The sequence below is a fragment of the Rhineura floridana genome, chromosome 2, assembly GCF_030035675.1.
Source record: "Rhineura floridana isolate rRhiFlo1 chromosome 2, rRhiFlo1.hap2, whole genome shotgun sequence".
NCBI classification, from domain to species: Eukaryota; Metazoa; Chordata; class Lepidosauria; order Squamata; family Rhineuridae; genus Rhineura; species Rhineura floridana.
This window is the reverse complement of record NC_084481.1, coordinates 192,132,342-192,154,430: the sequence shown is the minus strand read 5'-3', so window position 1 is coordinate 192,154,430 and position 22,089 is coordinate 192,132,342. Positions and strand designations below refer to the sequence as shown.

At 39.3% G+C, this 22,089-nt stretch overlaps 1 protein-coding gene across 1 annotated transcript in view; it reads right to left on the bottom strand.

Annotated features, from left to right (window-relative positions):
• LOC133377538 (tubulin polyglutamylase TTLL5-like) overlaps window positions 1-22,089 on the bottom strand; it is a 184,757-nt gene that overhangs the window by 65,121 nt on the left and 97,547 nt on the right. The window contains exon 13 of the mRNA XM_061611787.1: window positions 2,438-2,636. Coding sequence (XP_061467771.1) covers window positions 2,438-2,636 — 199 coding nt within the window. The remainder of the gene's footprint in view (window positions 1-2,437; window positions 2,637-22,089) is intronic.

The window sequence follows — 22,089 nt, the reverse complement described above, 5'->3', positions numbered from 1 at the left end:
GTCTGCCCCAATGTGACCTGTAGGACAAAAAAACTCTGGACCTGGGGAACTGCCTAGCTGAACGAAAAAGCTAGCTCTGCCAAGTCTTATACTCATCTTTCTTAGCTGTAGGAAGGGCTTTCTTCTTATTTCTGGTCTCCTTGAGGTGGGCTTCCAGACATTCATAAAACAGCTTTGAGCCAGAAAAGGGGTGGGACAGCAGGGCTGTGGAGTCGGAAGCAATCTTGGGTGGAGTCAGAGTTGGTAGAAATGTACTGACTCAGACTTCAAAATAAAATCTTTCATAGGAATTTAGGAAAGTTTTCTTGTTCAGAAATTTTAATCAAATAAATATATTTTATGTTCTATCAATCTAGCCTGATGATTCACATGGTGGTGATGAAATGCCTTGTGCTACCATTTTACTACAGTAAATTTGTTATTACTAGTTAATATACATTTGCCATTTATGAAGGAGTCAGACAGTAGAAAAATGGAGGAGTCGGAGTCGAAGGTTTGGCATACCGACTCCACAGCCCTGTGACACAGCATCCACAGCTCATTGCCTAAGCCAAATGTCACAACATGGCATGGTTGAGGCTGCCATAGAATGCGTCACAAATTGTAATGCATGCATGGATACATCTGCTGACAGAGCTAAGGCATACACCATCTTTTTTAATCCATCTTTTAGGCACATCCTCCTTTGCCCCCATTTCTTCTGCCCACATGAAAACTGCCCTTGAAAACACTGAGCAGGAAGCAGAAGCCATGAATGCCACATAGTACTTTCTCATACTTGCTTATTTGGTAACAACTTGCTCATCTTTACATTCACACTCGAATTATTATTACATTCACATTCGAATTATTACTCAAGAACTAGAGATTTATTTATTTATATCAAGGAGCAATATGGGATAACCAAAATAAAGGACTCTAACCAAACAATGAAACACAATTGCTAATAAAAGTCAACTTGATACAAAATACATAAGATGATACCTTTCAATCTGCTGAGATAGTAGTAGAAAACAAATGTTTGAATAATAAAGAACAAGCCAGGTTGATCGTGAAGGTACACAAAAAAACTCCTACTTAAAGTAATAGCAAGAAAAACAAATCTTATCACTATAGGATACAAACCTCAGTATTTGTCTCCAATTGACAGAGCAGACTGCACAGCTGTAATTATGATACAACTGCAAGAAAACCTGGATTATTTTTTAATTTTAACTTCCGATGACAAATAAAAGACTAAAGGTTTGTAGGCAGCATTTCTTGTAAATTTCAAAATCAAAATGCTTGTGATCAAATGGTGTGAACACTCCCATTCCACTCTATGGCTCTCAGGTGTCATTTGTCTCTCTTTATAATGACAACAGAAGATTTATGTAACTTTAAAGTTGATAATGAAGACATTGAACTTGTTAAGGATTATCAATACCTTGGAGCAGTCATTAACCAAAATGGAGACAATAGTCAAGAAATCAGAAGAAGGCTAGGACTGGGAAGGGTAGCTATGAGAGAACTAGAAAAGATCCTCAAATGCAAAGATTTATCACCTAACACCAAAGTAAGGATCATTCAGACCATGGTATTCCCAATATCTATGTATGGATGTGAAAGTTGGACAGTGAAAAAAGTGGATAAGAGAAAAATCAACTCATTTGAAATGTGGTATTGGAGGAGAGCTTTGCGCATACCATGGACTATGAAAAAGACACATAATTGGGTGTTAGAACAAATTAAACCAGAACTAACATTGGAAGCTAAAATGATGAAACTGAGGTTATCATACAGTAGGGCCCTGCTCATACAGCGGGTTACGTTCCGGACCCCCGCTGTAAAGCGGATCCCACTGACTTATATTGACCAAAATGGCGCCTGGCGGCAAAAAACCACTGTAAAAGCGGAGCAAACGCTGTAAAGCGGGGCCTTTCTACAATTCACAACTGCTGTATTAGCGGAACGCTGTAAAGCAAAGCACTGTAAAGCGGGGCCCTACTGTACTTTGGACACATAAGAAGACATAATTCACTAGAAAAGACAATAATGCTGGGAAAAACAGTAGAAAAAGAGGAAGACCAAACAAGGGATGGATTGATTCCATAAAGGAAGCCACAGACCTGAACTTGCAGAATCTGGTTTATGACAGATGCTACTGTATTGGAGGTCGCTGATTCATAGGGTCACCATAAGTCGTAACTGACTTGAAGGAACATAACGTACACACATGAACCTTTTTGGCGTTACTGACAAAACACTGCAAAAATCCCAGTTTGTAGGAATTTGTAGCAATAGGAAAACCACTATGCAAATCAATACACAAACCTGCATGATTTCTACAAATAACAAAGTTTGAGTTTTTCATTATACAGCATTTGGCTTTATTCTGAATGGGTGCAGAACCTAACAATGATATGTCTTCCAAGGTAGCCTCATTCATCTTAGTTACCTGGTGTCGGGCTCGGCTCTGGTCCAAAAGCTGTCGAGACTGAAGTTTCTGCTGTTGGAGCTGCTGCAGGGCAAAATGGAGTTGATAGCTGCCAGCACTTGGCGAGGCCCTGGGAAGTCCCGGTTGGCTTCCTATCAATTTAGTGTGTATGTTGTTCTCTGCATCCCCTTCCCAAGCAAAGCTGTCAGTCTCCAGAGTCCTGCATCGAGAAAGGTTCCATTTTAAATGTTTAAAGCTCCAATTAACAAGCCTGCATAGTAAGAGAGAGCATGCCCAAAGACCTTCCTTGTTGTTGCCCAAGAAGTTATGCAAGCTTTTACCACAAACAGTCCTACAACAACAGTGAAAACCACCTTCGCCGTACACCGTGTACTGCTGTTTGTACGTTAAATTGTACCAAATTTCAACCACTTGTTTACCATGGGCTATACACCTGCAAAATGAATAAGCAAAACTTGCATTTGCTGCTCTCTTCCTCTTGATGGAAAGAGCGTGTTTGAAAATGCACTAGCAAAAATGAAGCAGAACTTGGACCAATGTCAAGCTTCATTGCTAAATATATTCCTACAAATGCACTTCAATGCTATCCAAAAATCCCTTTGATTAATAGCTATTTTTATTTACCATATAATTTGTGTTCCTGAGAAAGACAGTCAATAGCCTTTGAGATATTCTCTCCCCTGTGGAAATGAGGCAGGAACAGCTGATGATACTCTTCCCCAAGAGTCCTTCTTCCATAGACTAAGCATAGGAACCCTAGGATACTGTAATAATAGCAACTACGAGAAAAAACTATCACATGCCCACTGGAGCCCTACAGAGAATTCTCAATAAACACATAAAGAATTACATCCCAGATGGATTAATCTTACGTGCCTACTATGCAGAAAGACAAGGCAAACTTAGCCAATCCATGTGGAAGGGGTCTGCGCTCTTCCTTCTCCTCGAGAACTGAGATTTACAATAAGTAAAACATTCATATTTTATCTGAGGAAAGGGAGGATGGAGTCAGTATTTTTTGGGATACATCATACGCTGGAAAGAAGGGTGGGCAACCTATGACATTGCACATCCACTTACACCAGTATCCTTTGTAGAACTCGTTGGTCAAATGCCACCTCTGCCACTGTAAAAATGTACACTTCATCATACACAGATGCCACTTTTTTTCAGTGAATGCTAAAGACACACCTCTACCCTAGCTTTCCGATTCTGAAATGTATATTTTCAGAACCACCCTAATCTTGTGATTGAAATGTGTTTTAATTCTTTTAAAGATTGTATTTTAGATTTTGTAACCCACCCTGGGACCTACTGGTGAAGGGCAGACAATAATGATGATGATGATAATAAACAATCCTACAGATCCCATCAAGAGGGAGCTCCTTCTGAATGCTACAGACATTGCTACCCCTCCTCCATGAATGTTCTGAGATATCTCATGGTAGTACCTTGCACAGGGCCCTATAGACTAGCACAACAGTAGTCAACATGGTGATCTCCAGATGTTGTGGGCTACAACTTCCAGCATCCCTGATTATTGGCCAAGCTGGCTGGGACAAATGAGAGCTGTAGTCCACAATGCCTGAAGAGCAGCATATTGGCTACTCCTGGAGTAGAGGGTGTCTAATGCTCCACCCACTAGCAAAAAAAGTATTAGAAAATATCTTCTGATCCAGGGTGTGCAAAAAGAAAAAAAGGCCTCCAACTCAGCAGAACTTCTCAACAGACAGAACTAAAATGCTCTTCTTATATACAGCTTATGCCATCTCTGCTCTTAAGAGCGGAGAAATAGGTTGGGGCAGAAGGAAGCTGTTGTGTTATATGAACAGCAAAGTTGACTTTTAGCATAGAGGATACATCTTTTCTCAGCACAATCTTGTATCTATGAAAAATGCAGAATTAAACAAATATCCTCCTAGCTCTGAAGTCCTTCTCACCAAAGAGAAAGCCACTAAGAACAGTCTTAACTTCTTCAGAGATGTAATAGACATGGACTTAAACAATGGTCCCATGATCACCTTCAGCACTCAATTTAGATTAGAAAAGATACTCCCTTGAGAAGGTTTCCAGAGGGGTAGCCATGCTGAAAGAGACTTTTTGGAGAAACAATGGAGTCTTGTAACACTTCAAAGTCTAACAAATTTATTATGGAATAAGCTTTCATGGACTCAAGGCCACTTTGTCAGATGTACCTGTTGAAGTGCACCTGAGTCCATGAAAGCTTAGGCCATAGTAAATTTACTAGTCTTTAAGGTGCTGGGAATAATGCTGGGGAAAACAGAAGGGAACAGAAAAAGAGGAAGGCCAAACAAGAGATGGATTGATTCCATAAAGGAAGCCACAGACCTGAACTTACACGATCTGAACAGGGTGGCTCACGACAGATGCTCTTGGAGATCGCTGATTCATAGGGTCGCCCTAAGTCGTTATCAACTTGAAGGCACATAACAACAACAAGGTGCCACAAGATTCTTTGGTTTTTTCCCTTGAGAAAATGTCAAATGTGTACATGGAAAGAAATAGAACCTTTCTTTCTGCAACCAAGAATGCTATTAAGAGCTGAAGCCTACCTTTCTGAGTACTAAAGCCCCTTATCAAAGTCATCCTGCAGAAACACCACAACCAGGATGTTGTCCTGCATCAGAAAAATGGAAATTTTACTTACCATGAATTTCTATTTGTGGATAGGGCGGGAGGACATTCCTGATTAGGGATGGCTCCTCCTACTGGTCGTGACAGGCAGGGTCTAGAAACTTCTTAGTCTCCTCTCCGGGTGGAGGAGTCATCCTGCTCTCCAGACCGAGCTGACAGAGCAAGAACTCCTCGACCCCATCAACTCCAACCATGCAGACGTTTATTAAACAGACACCTATACAAAGTAGTAACTAGGAAAAGGTAATAACCAGAGACAAAACAGACAACTGGAGAAAAACTTCACACAAAATGAGATACCCGCAGTACTAGACATCATGTGAAAATGTAAGACGCTAGCAGAATGCTTCAAGCCCCCAATTCCTCGCTCCAGAAGGCTGTAGCAGAAGGAGAGGTGGGTGGAATGTCCTTCCGCCCTATCCACAAATAGAAATTTATGGTAAGTAAAATTTCCAATTTTGCTAGATAGGGCTGGAGGACATTCCTGATTAGGGATGTAACATAGCAGTATCCACATCCCCAGGGTGGGCTTCCTCTGTGTGAAACTAGAGATTTAGCACCTTCTGGAACGCCTTGCTACCAAACACGGCATCAGCTGGGGAATAGAAATCTCTTTTATCATGTCTTATGAGGGTGTGTGGAGAGGCCCACTTGTCCCCCAACAGATGTCCATGATTGGGAAAATTGCATGGTGCAGAGGCAGCCGCCCCTCTAACAGAATGTGCTGCAGAAGCACTGCGGCTAGCCACGCTCCGTTGCTCTGAAGAATGCCTCACACGGCACCAAACTGCTCAGCTGGACTGAATGATCCTCCCAAGTCCCCAGACCCACGATGTGAAGGCAGGCGGGGGGGGAGAGAAAACAGTAAAGGATGGAGACAGAAGAGAGAAATAGCTAACATTAAGGAGAGGAGAACGACGGAATGCAGAAAAACGGGAAAAACAGCAAAAAAAACCAGAGGTAAAAGGAAGTTCTGAGCAGAGAGAAGAAAAGACCCAACCTTCACAGGCTGTAGGCAGGGCCAGTCTGGAGAGCGGGATGACTCCTCCCCCCAGAGAGGAGACTAAGAAGTTTCTAGACCCTGCCTGTCATGACCAGTAGGAGGAGCCATCCCTAATCAGGAATGTCCTCCAGCCCCATCCAGCACATCTGCCCTTTCTAAGTATACCAGGAACAGAAAGACTGTCTTGGTGGTACCATATACTTTGTTGGCAGACTTGCACAGAGAGGCTTACACAGTCAACAACACTATGCCCAAGTAATCAAATGTGGCCTAGCTATTACCATACAGCCTCCAGGCTTGTCAGATGGAATATACTGACTGGAGTTCAGGTGCAGTGCTAGGCCCTGAGATGGCAGGTTCAGGTACACTGGAAACATTGAACATCAGTGAAACAACTCTAGAAACTATGGTCTTAGAGGCACTAAGGATGACTCTGGCCCTTTTTTTATCTTACTTACTAGGACAGAAAGGCCTTTTTGGCAGTACCATATACTTTTTACTGGCAGACCCGCACAGAGAGGCTCATGTAGTCAACACCACCATGCCCAAGTAATCAAAAGTGGCTCAGCCATTCCCATAACCTATGCCACTGCAATACCATTTTAATACAAATTTCTCTGTAATTTGTGGCCATTGTAAAATTTGAGCCTACACCCAATTAAAAAGTACCTACTTCCTCCAGAATGTCCATCTATAAAACTCCCATTTTACAATATATGTATGTTTTACTTTGTTATATTTATGGGTCAACATCTGGTATAAATAGGAGAACAATTTAACTTGCTGCTTCTTGATCTCTTTCTCACATTCTTTTTTCTGTTTCCCAATGTCCTGCCTTTGTTCCAACTTGTTCAAGAAGGTTCTTATTTGAATATACTGAAAGATTCATGGTATAAAATTCTTGTATTGTTTTTACAAGATTCCTGTGCTTGAATAACAGCAGAACATTTATTGTAGAGCCCAATTATCCACTTTCTCCAAACACAAAAGAAACAAATAGCTATTAAGTGAAACAGAAGATCCAAGACTGAAAAGGCATCATAGTGCTGACAAAGTAGGAATAATTACAGAGCAACATGCAGTGTCACTATAATAATTTGCTCCCAAACTAGGACTCTGGCTGGTTAGAAAAACATCTGCAGACTATGGCACCAAGAAGTGCCTCAGCAATTTCGAGTCCATCTTTATTTTTTTTTAAATTATATATTATATTCTCACAAAGATATACAAGAACCCAGATTACAAAAAACAAAACAAAAACAAAAACAGTTGGCTCAAAAGCAGAAATTTTACTTACTGTGAATTGCTGTTTGCAGACTGGAGTGGAGGACACTGTTGATAGGGATGATCCTCCCCCTGGGAGTGACAAATAGGGTCCTTACCAATCTTTTGCCTCTTCTCTCTAGCAGGAGGAGTCATCCCTCTCACCAGACCAACTGGCAGAGTGAGACAACTCCTTGGCCCCACAGAACACCACATACAAACTACCTCAAACATACAAGAGAACAACCCAGGAAAAAACAGTGAAAACATCCAGGCTTAAACAAGACTCAGTAACGGCCCAGCTACAATCCACCCCAACTCAGTGGTAAGTTACACAGCACCTACTGCCCCTATCAAGCAGAGGAAGTGAGAGATGGCTTGAGTGTCCTCCACTCTAGTCTGCAAACAGCAATTTACAGTAAGTAACATTTCCTCTTTTGCCAGATGGAAGTGGAAGACACTCTGTTGATAGGGATGTAACTTCTGCGATGTGCCTAGTTTGGAACAATCCTTTGCAATACACTCCCGCCAAATGCAGCATCAGAAGAGAACACATCCACACAACAGCGCTTTGTGAAGATATTCACCAAGGCCCATGTAGCCAACCTACAGATATCTACAATAGGGAAACCCCTGAGGTATGCAGCCAAGGCAGCTTTCCCCCCCAACAAATGTGCCAACTTCCCTGCTGCAGGCTTATCTTTTTTTTTTTTCAATAATTTTTATTCAGATTTTCATAAAACATACAAGACAAAATCATAAAACATTCAAAGACAAAAAACAAAATCAAAAATAGTTAAACAAAAAGAAAAAAAGAAAAAAAAAACAAAAATAAAAAATAAAGAGTAAAATATTGACTTCCCATTTGTCAAAGATCAAATCAGTTATAAGTCTATAATATATAACAATCCTGTCTCTTAAGTCATATTATAAAATCACTTTCCTCCAGTAGTTATCTTACTTAATCATCAAATCTCATAAACATTACTTTATTCTTTCCACAAAAAGTCAAAGAGAGGTTTCAATTCTTTAAGAAATATATCTATCAATTTTTTTTTCCAGATAAGCATATCGATTAATCCATCTCATTACTAATTATGATAATCTTATTGTCATAACCATAGTCAAAATAAACATTTCAATTAATCCATCACATCAGAATCTGTTAGGTTCAATAATTTCAGTAGCCATTGTTCTATTATCTCTATTAGTTCCATTTTCCATCTTCCATCTTCAGTAGTCTTGTTAAGTCCAGTAATTTCAATATCCAATCTTCCATTATCAGTATTCCATAATAATCTTGCTGTCAAAGCCATAGTCATATAGTAAGAGTCTGATGGGGATTACCTCTATCCCAAATATTTTCTTGCCATCCATTCTGAATAGGTTGCTGAAATACTGCTGTAAAATCATATCTCTGTTCTTTTTTTCAAAATACACTGGGTCATCTCTTAAAAGTTTTTCCATTGTCACATGGCTGCAGTTAATTCCATAGATTTTCTCTATATTGGGCTCCATCACATCATTCCAGTCCAGAAGATTATCCATGCCATTGATAACTTTATCTCTAGAATCTTCATTCATTTCTTCAGAGATAACATTGAGTTCCAAACAATAGATTTTATTTCTAAAGTCCATAGACTCCAAATCTTGTTCCTGTTCCACGTTGGTTCCAATCTCCGGGATCTCCTCTCTCACAGGGACCCCTATTCCAGTCTCCAGGGTCACCTCTCTCACAGGGACCCCTGTTCCAATCTCCGGGGTCTCCTCTCTCACAGGGACCCCTTCCAGGGTCACCTCTCTCACAGGGACCCTTATATCTTTAATCTCCTGCTTCATTTTACTCAATTCAATTTTCATTATCTCAATCTCATCCATTATTTTCTGAAACATAGTTATTTCCAGATTTTCAGCCACTTTCTTAATTGCCATTTTAAAAGAAAAATATAGGAAAACCACTTCTTATTTCAGCAACAATTGGGTTAATACTCCAAACTTGGTGACATCACAGTATAAACAGAGCAGACAGCCTTATCTCTCCAATAGTTAAGTAAACAAAATGCAGTTCCCAGGATCGAAACAATTAATGGCAATCGTCAAGAAACAGATTCGTCAAAATAAAATAGACCAAAAAGAGAGTAGTCTCAAAACAGTATAATATTTTTCAAAATAAAAATCTGGAATAGAAATCCCTCTTCTGTGTATATCTTTAGAATGCAAATCCAGGACAGCTTTTTGCAACAAAAACAGAGATAAGCTATTAATTAGTGCGTAGCAGAGAGAAGTTATGGCTCCCCAGTGAGATGTCAAAAACTGATCAATCTGGCAAATCTCTTTTAAACAGCAACAATTTAAGTCAAGTAAAAGAAAAATATAGAAAGAAGGGTGCTTGCCTGTTAGTGCGTTCTCTCTTAGAAGATAAGGTGAACGTTCGCTTTATCAGATAGAGCTTGCTGTTAAAAATCCGTCCCACCTTCGTCGGCTGGACCTCGTCCCATAAATTAATGAGATCTGGTCGTCCCAACAAAAATAGGCTTTGAGGTTAATCTCTTCGTTTCTCCCTACCCGGGAGAAGTTTAATCAGTCAAAAAAAAAAGAAAAAACTGACTGATATATCTGAATAAGCTTCTTTTGAGGCAGGAGCCCGTCTCAAAAGCAGGCACAGGCTAAGTCACCCTTCCCGGAAGTCCCTGCTGCAGGCTTATCTAAAGCCTCGCATGCTATTCCAATAGCCTCTCGCAGCTACTGAAGAGGTGGAAACTTTCTTGCCAGCTGATGGCCCAGCATAGGATACAAACATGAAGTGATTTCCAGATTTCCTGGGTTCTATCTAAGTAGGGGTGCAACTGACATCCAGGGTGTGCCACCTCCTTTCCTGCAGTTGACATCCAGGCTGTGCCACCTCCTTTCCTGCAACAGGAAGGGTTGAGACAGAATGAAGGCAACACCACCTCTTGTGAATAGTGAAATGCCAAACTGACCTTTGGGAAGGAGGGATCAGCTGCAGCACACCTTATCAGATGAAAAAACCCACTATTGAGGATTACAGGACAGGGCACCCAGCTCCAATATGTGCCTGGCCAACATGACAGCCATCAGAAACACCATCTTGAGGGTCAGGAATTCAACAGGGCAAGTCACTATGGGTTCAAATGATGGACCCCATAAGAGCAGTGAGGATCCAACTGAGGTTTCAATTAGGACACCTATGGACCACCTGTGCCAACTTAAGACTCACCCCCTTAATGAAGCATTTGTACAAAGGATACAAAGAAAACACTGGACTCCCAAGACTGGCCAGAATGCTGCTGAGTGCCGCTGCCTGGCATTTGATAGTGCACAAGGCCCCCTCCACCCTGACTTGGAAAAGCCAAGCAGATCTTTAATGTCCTGGGAAGTGAGACCCACCCCCAACAGAAAGCACCAAGAGAGAAACACACATCATGTGGTCAAGTACATGCTACTGGTGGATGCCCAATGAAAGGCGAGCAGGGTATCAAGAACATCCCCAGAGAAACCCAGCTGCATCAGATATCTGGAAGAGGTCTGGCTGAAGATACACCACTGGGCCCTGCCAAAGCAGTCCTCCCTCACTGGAATCCTCCATGGCTCCCGCAACAACTGGTTGAACAGGTCCCGAAACCACAGACAACAAGGCAAATAAGGTATTATAAGATTCACCTCTGCCCTGAATTGGTGCACCTCCTGCAGTGCGTGCTTGATCAGTGAGAAGGGAAGGAACACACAAAAGAGTACCCTTGAGCCAAGACACTTCCAACACATCCATCCCCCCCCCACTGTTGCATGCAAACCAGAAGATGAATGCCACCACCTGCGTGTTTTCTGCACTGGTGAACAGATCCATCACCAGGTATGCCACCTGGACAAAAACCTGAAGGTCAGCGGCCATGCTGACTCCCTGATGGAGGTTTTGCTGAGCCAGTCCTCAATCAGGTTGTCCACTTCGGCCACACATCTGGCCCAAAGGGACAGGAGGTGGCACTCTGCCCAACACAGAAGACTTTTGGGAGCCAGCCACCATAGCAGCTACCCCCTTACAGCTTGTCCAGAAGGACAATCTCCAGTTTTGCCCATTCCATAATTTGGCTGCTGGAGGAACCGAGAATGGTACTGAGCTCATGGGACCAGATTGTGAACGTCACCATCATCCCCTGAAGCTGTGCCAGGTGAAACATTTGTAGCTATATAACAGACAAACAAACAAACAAACATTAATAAGGCTTTACAAAGCCCCCCAAATTCTTCTTCATTGGTCATGACTTGGATGAAAAGAATTCGCACAGTTAGATTGTATTTCTTTTCCCCCCTGAAAATGTAAATTTGGCTTTCCCTAAACAGACCCATTTAGGCATTGTATTGTTGTACCTTTGTTTCCTTAACACCAGAGAGCTGAAGTTACCTTCTGTTTTTCCATCCTGTAATTAAATCCTAAGTGTGGATAAGTATAAGTACAGACTTCCAATATACAAATTTATACAGACATCACCTTCCCCAAAATGACAAATTCTAATTTTCTAGGCTTTCAGAAGCCTACAGCTTCTGACCATGGACAAAGTGTTGCACACGAAAAGTTGCTCTGGAATTCCCAGCATCTGGCTCACTTGCAGTCAAAGACTAGCTCAATGCAAAAAAATTTTTTTCAATTTGTATACCCAAATGTTCTTCAGAACCAATTAAAAATAAAAACACGGCCATATTGTTTTTAAACAGGCTGGGGAAAGGAAGGGTTGCTGGTGGAAAGACAGTCCCTTTTTCTTTCAGCCTTGAACTTACAATTTGTTCTTGAACTTTCAATTATTTACTGATCTCAAGCCTCCTTTCAGAGAGCAGGGGAGGAGGAGGGGTTGAACTGCTGGCATTAACCCATTCTCTTGCTGTCTCCCTTTTTTGTTCCTGTGTTTTGTTCATGAGTCAGACAGCAGGAAAACTTTCTCACAGCATTATTTAGACAACATTTCATTTCAATTTCAGTGAAAGAATATATAATATCTTCTGTGCTCTCTTTAAATTCCTTGGGCTTCAAATTTTTTTCCCTTGGGAGTCCTTAAGACTCCTTACCTGGGATTCATGTAATCTCTTACTAGTTTCCTTCTGTCAATCAAAAATAGGCATTCCATTTTGCTGCTTCTAAACTCAAAGGCTCCGCGGAGGTGAACAATTTTATCTAAATCAAAAGTTCCCATCAGGGGAAACTATAAGTCCAGACTATCTCTAATATAAAAATTCCATTCATCCAAAATCTGCAACTTTGATGGCCATAATTCTTAAAAGCTGGTGTTCCTTTTTTGGCAGGGTCCTCCACCCCCATTTTCACTTCTCACAGGTCTTTCACACAGGCAAGGCTCATTCGGGTTTGTTTTCACTCACACAGGAAAGGCTTATTTCGGAAGTCCAGTTCTGGTCATGGGGTCTGCTATGGCACAGCAACACCCACCTAATGCACAGAGGCAAAACTGTGTGATGGTGGCACAATATGCATTTTCCCACAGTTAGATCTGGCTCATAAACTGGTATACACTGGGGAAAGGGGAGGAGAAACTCATACAGCCAAGCCTCTTTTTAATAGGAGAGCACTCAATGCATGCAGGAGCTCAGGGCCATGCATACCTAGCACATAGCATATTCCATTGTTTCTGATTGGCTAAGCCTACCTGGTATCCCTGTAGTTATTGAAACATGTTCTACACATCTATGTCCTTAAGCAACATAACCATTTATCAAATGTTAATCATACACAGGCCTGGTTTTGCTCAAGTTCGGGTGCCTGAAAGTTCAAGAACACCACAGGCCTGTTTGTTATAAGTTACCTACTCATTATACTTCTTAAAATATATTCCTAACTTATGTATATGTGGCTATATAGAAATCCTATACGGATATGTGTAAATTCCTCATTAAAGCCTCCACAAAGCTCATCTCATGACTCAATGGCTCCTGGAATCTCTTAATTAAAAACATGAAGTCCCTCCATGCATCTAATCTCTGCATGCTTCCTCACTGGTATGCTCTACAGATTATGTTGTTGTGACAGAACCTTTTGTGTTTTCACCCACATATACTTCTTTGCTTTCTAAAAGCTGTCACATACACTTAGCACCATACTACTGTACAACAATGCCATTATGAACTGTTACACCTAACCTTGAATCTCTGAGACTTAGATCATCAACATGTTCCATCCCAATGGCCTTGTTCATCTTCGAAACCCCAAGTCACAGAATGTAAATGCAGGTTTTACAACCTTGCGGGAGTGTACACATAGACACACATATAATCCCTTTAAGACTCATCTATGGCCAAAAACTGGGAGAGGAGGCCTAGAGAAGTCGAGACTTAATAGCTCCCAGGTGGGAGGCAATCTTTTCTGGTACCAACAGTGAACATCTGTTATTTCATCTTTCCAAGCTGAACCTCGCCAGTTTCTGATGCCTCAGATTTATAAGACTCACCAAAACTCTCTCCCTTTAGTAACCTAGATTGGTGGGCCTTCTTTGGTTTTGTTCAAAAACTCTGAAACATGTACTAGGTCCAATAGCTTTCCTGACTGACTCTTTTCAGTCTTGATATGCTACAGAAGACCCAAGGCCTAGTCCAATTCATTCAACTCTTATCTTCAATCTAAACTTCACAGGACTTAAACCTTGCTTCACAACCCCCAAGGCCCTTACTGGTGCTTTGACTGAGCCCCGTTGCAATCTTTTCTAGTTAGGAGCTTGGGTTGTAAAATTAGAGCCAACAGTTGTTGGGCTATTCTGGGATGTCCAAAAATCAGCAGCTTCCAGCTTGGCCAGAGACACTGGACTGTGTATCATATGAATCATTATCCCTCAGCTACAGTATGAATGTGCTGGAAACAGACATATAGCATAAATGTTTTTTATAAGTACATATAAGTGCACACAGATAGAAGCCCATAGCAGAACAAATCACTTGCAGCTTTCCTTAGCGGTCTAGGATGAACACACTAGAGATTCTCACTAGAGACGGGAGCTGTCCAGCTGTCCCATGAAGAATAAGCAAGAGAAGTAGAAGGGCATTTTAAGTCCTTTCAGATTTACCCAGCATAAATTTATGCTCTCAGGGCACTTAGCAATAAAAAAAACCAAAAAACAAAACCAGCAACAATCTGTTCAGATAACTTCTGTTCTCATGGAGAAAGAGCAGCTCCTTCCTTCCCCAAAACTAATTGGAAAGAGCAGGGGTCCCCCCTCCAACGATACAGCAATTTAAAAATAATGACATACACTAACCTAGCAAAATGAAAATGAAAACTGGTACAGGCAAATACAATAAACAAGGAATGAAAATAGAGAATCAGAGCAATATTCTAAGTGACTATCTTCCTTGCATGCCCTAATCCAGAAGAATTAGATTATGCAACCACAACGGACAGCAACAAGACGAATGCCCCCCAGCTTCTCCTGAGAATATTTTTCTTATCATGAACTTCTGTTTATCCCTGAACCTCAGGCATATAACCTCCCTCTGGAGGAATAAACAGTGCCATCATCAGATCAGCCTGGAAAAGCAGAAGCAGACCCTCAACCTCAAGTTGGTGGGAAAATCTGTGCCTACAGGGAAGGCCATACCAGAGGTGGGGTCACACTGTATGTCAAAAAGGATAGTGTCCAAGAAGCTAGAAATCCCAAGGAGGACAGAGTGCTCCGCAGAACTGCTGTGGATGGCAATACTAGGCTCCAACAGTAATTTAGTATTGAGGACATATTGTCCCCCAGACAGGCAAGAGGCAGTACTTCTTCACACAGTGCATTGTTTAACTGTATTGTTGTTGTTGTTGTTATTATTATTATTATTATTATTACAACAACAACAACAATTTATATACCACTTTTTGGCCAAAAGGCCCCCAAAGTAGTAATTATAAAACATATTGCAAAAAATTACATAAGAAATATACAGTAAAAATACAATGCATACAACAGAGATATCAAAACCGTATTTTAAAAACAACATGAAAATTCAATCAATAATGCCAATACCAATTACTCCTTCCCACGTTCATTCCCACATTAACGATCTTCACACATGGTACAAACATCCAGAGAGTTAAAAGGCATACATAGAAATGGTTTTACTTCTGAGACTTACATTTCAAGTAACAAATAATCCTATAAGGATTACTGTTGAATTCAGTAGCAGAAGATGTAGTGGTGGCTTCCAACTTGGATAGCTTTAGAAAGGGTTTAGAAAAATTCAAGGAAGACAAGGCTCTCAGTATGTGACTACCTATAGTGGCTATGCACTCCTGTGTTTGAGGCAGTATGAATCTGAATACCAGTTACTGGGAATCACAAGTAAGAACGTAAGAGGAGCCTGCTGCATCAGGCCAATGGCCCATCTAGTCCCACATCTTGTAATCAAGAGTAGCCAACCAAGTTGCCCATGGGCAACCCGCAAGCAGTGGGGAGAGTGCTGTTGTGGTCAAGTCCTGTTTCTGAGCTTCTATAGACATCTAGTTGGCCACTATAAGAATGGGATCCTGTACTAGATGGACATTTGGTCTAATCCAACAGGGCTCTTCTTGTGATCTGAGGCAACATTGGCAGTGACAACAAGGTGTATAGTAGGGTGCTGTATCTCCTTGTTTTTAGGGCATTTGTGCTTGAGGTTTTGGGACATGGAAAAAACAGAAACTTCTTACCATTAGTTTCTGTCTTTAAAGAGTCTTCGGAATGGCGCCTCCTGCTGAAGCCGGCAGCCAGAGCCAAACAACTCCTATTCCTCCTGAAAGAGTAGCTGCCCGTCGATTCTCAGACTAAGTAAGTAAGACTGGAAAGTTAATGCGAAGATATGCTTCTGAGAGGTTGGTGAAGGTCAGGAATTCATTCTTCATGAAAGTCTCAATGACTGATCAGAGTTGGAAGGGGCCTATAAGGCCACTGAATTCAATCCCCAAGAACTTGTTGAGTCATTTTAAGCCTCAGATAGGTCTGGTGTCCCTCTGGGGCCTAAGAAAAAGATGGAATAGATCCCAGAATGGATATCCAACTCCGGAACTGGTTCTTTGGTGCAGCATTTATCTCCAGCAAGTGGAAAATTTCCTGGAGAAAATTATGATGCTTGACTTCATTCCTGGACCTTAGAACAGTGAAAAACCTGTTTGGGTGACACACAAACCCCAGAGCATACCCCTCAGACACTGTTACCTGGACCCACAGGTCTGAAGTGATTAATGACCAAAGATGTGAGGGGAACAGCTAAGCGCTGTTAGGCACAGGATGTTTTCTTGAAACTTTTGCCAGACTTTGCAGGTGTGCTGCAAGTGGCTAAAGAAGTGGTACTATGGTTCCATCTAGGATACAAGCCTCTAGTTAGAGGAATGGCAAGATCTAGGCATGGTCTCTGAGTTGTGAAAAGAATATTGCAACCTAGGCTTTTTAGAATCCTCCTTTGCTGTTGGAAAAGCCCTCTTTTTATATTTAATCTCGACCAAAACCGTCACCAATGGTTCCCCAAATAACTTGGCCCCTGAGAATGCCGTAGTGGCCAATCTTATCAGAAACCCAGGTCAACATCACATTTCCTCAGCTAGATCTTCCTCCTGGCCAACCTGTTGGTTGCCATGTTTCTGGCATCAAACTGAATGGCATCAAATGAAGATTCTGCCCCAAATACCCAAGGCAATCATTTTTAAACTAGCTTTAAGGGGCTTAGGGGCTTCCGACTTCCGGGAAGTGGTGCTGGCTGGTGGTTGTCTCTGAGGGAGCTCTGCCTCAGAGGAAGCTTTTTTCAGGTTAAAAGCCAGCCAAGAGGAATCTTGGACTGGCTTAAATGTTCTCCAAGGTATAGGAGAACCGATCAGATCTTCCACAAGACTTCGTTGAGCTGTCGGCGGCTGGAATTGATCAGGAAATTCCTGAGATAAGAAGGCAAGCCGATCGGCTGAAGACGGAGTCAGGAATTCCACGCAAGCTGAACTGGAATAAAGCGAAGCGTTTTTTCTTCTCTCAAAAAAAAAACGTTCTTAACCAGCGAGCCCACTTCTGCCTAAACCTTATCATTCGGCTTAAATTACTGCAATAAAAGGGATTTGTTTATGAATCAGCAACTGAGAAACCTGGGTGAGTCATACTTTTTCTCTTTTAAATATAATTAAGGAAGAAAGAAAATATAAACAACTTATATACTTTTTTTACGACAAAAAGCTGGCTTGAATTTGGACTTTTAAAGTTTAAAAACGGATGAGAGGTAATTATTATATTTTGGACTATTTTTCTCTTTGGACTATTTCTTGTTGGATGAATCCGCTGCTCGTATATGCTACTAATTGTTTAGTCTTGGCAACCAGAATTGTTTTGCATTCTTGGAAGCAGATAAGGACTGTGTTGTGCTGGCTGGATTTCAATAATAGGCCTGGAATATTAACTCTTCTTTTTGGTGGAGGGAAAAAAAGAAAAGAAATAGACTGCCCTTAGGTTCTGAAACAGTGATTAATATTAGAAATTAAAGGCCTCTTTTTGAAAATGACAACTAAAAAAACAACCAAGGCCCAGGATATACCCCCAGAAATGTTTCAAAAAATAATGGAAGGGATTAATGCTATAAAACAGGAAATGAAACAGGAAATGAAAACTGAATTGACAGATATAAAAGACTATATTAAAACACAAGTGGATGAGATTAAAGGGACAATTGGGCAAATAAAGGAAGATGCAAAAAATACTAAAGAAAAGGTACAAACCTTGGAGAATAGAACAGATATACTAAATCTGGAACTAGAAAAAAATTTGGACTATTTAGCTGTGACTGAAATGAGAAATAAAGAGCATTGTTTGAGATTCCGTGCAATCCCTGAGGAAACAGGTGAAGACATTAGAGATAAAATTGTTAATGCTTTAGTAAAATTTCTGGACTTGAATGAAGATAGGATGGAATTTGAAATAGACAAAGTTTATAGAATTAACTCCAGATATGCAACAATGAAAAAAATTCCAAGAGATGTGCTTGTTCATTTCGTAAAGAAGACGACCAGAGATATGGTTTTACAGCAACACTTTAAATATACCTTTAAAATTGATGGTAAGGAAATACTGGTGATGAAGGAAATTCCTATTAGACTTTTACGTAAGAGAAAAGAATATGCTTTCCTTACAGAAAAATTTAAGCAATGCAAAATTCAATTTAGGTGGGACGTTCCAGAAGGAGTGATTTTTACATTCAGACAACAGAAATACAGACTGAATACTGTTCAAAAAGCAAGGGACTTCTTGAGAAAAGCTTCAAAAGATATGGAAGAAGATAAACTTAAAGATATGGATATAGTTCCTGGGAAACAAAGTCAACAAGGATATGCAGAGGAGGGGAAGGAAGATGATGGATCAAAAGGAGCATCAGGCAAATTTTAAAATACACGCTTAATGATGGATTACAAATACCTAACTTGGAATATAAATGGAGCCAACACGGCGCAGAAGAGAAAGAAAGTGTTTCATTATTTGAAAAAATTAAAATTGGATATAATTTGTTTACAAGAAACTCATATTCAGAAGAAAGATTCCAAATATTTGATTTGTAAAAATTTGGGTGAAGAATTTATTTCAGCTGGACCAAAAAAAAAAAATGGAGTTGTTCTCTATATTAACCCACAATTGCTTCCTAAATTGGTATTATTGGACGATAGTGGTAGATTTGTGGGGGTTGAAATTACTTTACAAGGTACAAACATTTTGATAGTGGGTATTTATGCCCCCAATGAAGATAAAACAAGGTTTTATACAGGACTTATGGAAAAATTGTCAGAGTTTTCATATGAGCATTGGTGTGTCATGGGTGACTGGAATGGGGTAATCTCACCAAAAATTGATAGGCTTTCTGAAAAAAATATCAAAGAGACACAAGGTAAATTACCGAAGATTTGTTTTGAACTCATGGAACATTTAGAATTGGTGGATACCTGGAGATATATAAATGATAATGCAAAGGAATTTACTTATTTTTCAGAAAGACATAAAACATTTTCGAGGATTGATATGATTTGGATGTCAAAAATTTTAGTGAAGGATATTTTTAAAATGGATATATTACCAAAAACTTTTTCGGACCACAATCCTGTGATATTAACTTTAAAAAAAAAAAATCTTGGATTTAGATGGAGACTAAATGAATCTTTATTACAGAATGATAAAGTAGTACAAGAATGTAAGAAGAAATTAAAGGAGTTCTTTGAATATAATTTATATAAAGGAACAAGTGAAAATATTGTTTGGGATACTAGTAAGGCATTTATGAGGGGATACTTTATTAAATGTAATTCTGAATTAAAAAAAAAGAAACAACAGAAAATGCAATTAATTTTGGAAGAAATAAAACAAAAAGAGGAAGAATTGAAAAAGAATCCAGCTAAAGTTTCTATTGTAAATCAAATTAAAATGTTACAGAAGCAAGTATCAATGTTGACAGTTAGAGAAATTGAAAGGAAATTAAATTTTGCTAAACAAAGGACTTTTGAATTTGCAAATAAACCTGGGAAATGGTTAGCATATAAATTAAGAAAAGAACGTCAAAAAAATATTATTTTAAAGATACAAGAAGGAGATGAGACGCTGACAGATAATGTAAAAATCAAAAAGATTTTTCATCAATATTACTCAACATTGTATAAGTGTCAAGAAATTCCATCTGAAAAAATAGAAGAGTATTTATCTAAACAGAATTTGCCGAAAATTACAGATTTTCAGAGACAAGTTATTAATGGCCCTATTACGTCAAGAGAGATATCTGAAGCTATAAATAAAATTAAATTAGGAAAGGCGCCAGGACCAGATGGGCTATCTGCAATGTATTATAAATGTTTGGAGGAAGAACTCTTGCTACCCTTACAGTCTACAATGAATTCTATTTTGCAAGAGGGAAAGATACCGGATAGTTGGAAAAATGCTAATATAACATTAATACCTAAAGAGGACCAAGATTTAACTAAAACAAAAAATTATCGGCCAATATCTCTACTGAATAATGACTATAAAATTTTTACAATGATTTTGGCTGAAAGATTGAAAATAATATTGCAACAATTTATTCAGGAAGATCAATCAGGGTTTTTACCTAAAAGACAATTACGTGACAACGTCAGGAATGTTTTGAATGTGTTGGAATATTTAGAACAACGAAATGATAAACAAGCAGCTTTGATTTTTTTAGATGCTGAAAAAGCATTTGATAATTTGAATTGGAAATTTATGTTCCAGGTTTTGGAGCAAATGGATTTTGGAGACAACTTTATAAAATGGATCAGATCGATTTATACATCACAGAAGGCCCAGATAATTGTTAATGGAGACTTAACGGATTCATGTGAAATACAAAAGGGTACAAGACAGGGATGTCCATTATCTCCCCTTTTATTTATTCTGGTTTTAGAAGTGCTGCTTAGAGATATAAGGCAAGATAAAAGGATTTCGGGATTAAAAATAAAAAAAGAAGAATATAAATTGAGAGCATTTGCTGATGATTTGATAATTGTACTAGAAAACCCTTTGGAAGGAATTCATATATTGATGGACAAATTAAAAGAATTTGGACCGTTAGCAGGATTTAAGATCAACAATCAAAAAACAAAGATGTTGGTGAAAAATTTAACTTTAAGGGAACAGAAAGAGTTAATGGACAAGACAGATTTTACAATAGAAAAAAAGTTGAAATATCTAGGCATCATCATGACAAATAAAAACTCAAAGCTGTTTCATAATAATTACGAAAAATTATGGACAGAGATTAAGAAAGACTTGCTAAGATGGGATAAACTACAACTGTCATTAATGGGTAGAATATCTGTGATAAAAATGAATGTATTACCGAGAATGATGTTTTTGTTTCAAACAATACCTGTAATATCCTCTGATTTACCTTTTAAACAATGGCAAAAAGATATTTCTAAATTTGTATGGCAAGGAAAAAAACCAAGAGTTAAATTTAAATTACTTCAAGACGCTAAAGAAAGAGGAGGACTGGGATTACCAAATTTGAGACTTTATTTTGCTGCCTGCTGTTTAGTCTGGATAAAGGAATGGATCTTATTGAGGAATAAAAGACTATTGGATTTGGAGGGCCACAATCTGAAGTGGGGATGGCATGGATATCTATGGTATGACAAAGTAAAAGTAAACGTAGACTTTAACAATCATTTTATAAGACGTTCTCTGTTGAAAATATGGAATAGATACAAACCAAGGTTTTATTCGAAAATACCATTATGTGTCTCAAGTCAAGAAGCGTTTTATAGAAGAGAAATGTCTGGAAAAGAGAAATGGTTAACTTATCAAGAACTATTAGAAAATGTACATGGAGAATACACAATGAAAGAGAGAGAACAATTGATAAAGGAAGGATATAGTTTTCATTGGTTTGCCTATTTACAATTGTTAGAAAGATATAAAATGGACAAGAAAATGTATGGGTTTGAAATAAGTAAATCTGATTTTGAAATAGGTTTGTATACAAATGATGAAAACATAATTGCAAAAATGTATAAACTTTTATTGAAAATGGATATGGAGGAAGAACAAGTAAAAGAGTGCATGGTAAAGTGGGCAAAAAATTTTGGTCATAACATACAAATGGATCAATGGGAAAATATGTGGAAAAAAGGCTTGAAATTTACATTATGTTATAATCTTAAAGAAAATTTTTATAAAATGATGTACCGTTGGTACATGACTCCAGAAAAGCTGTCAAAAATGTATAGTAATGT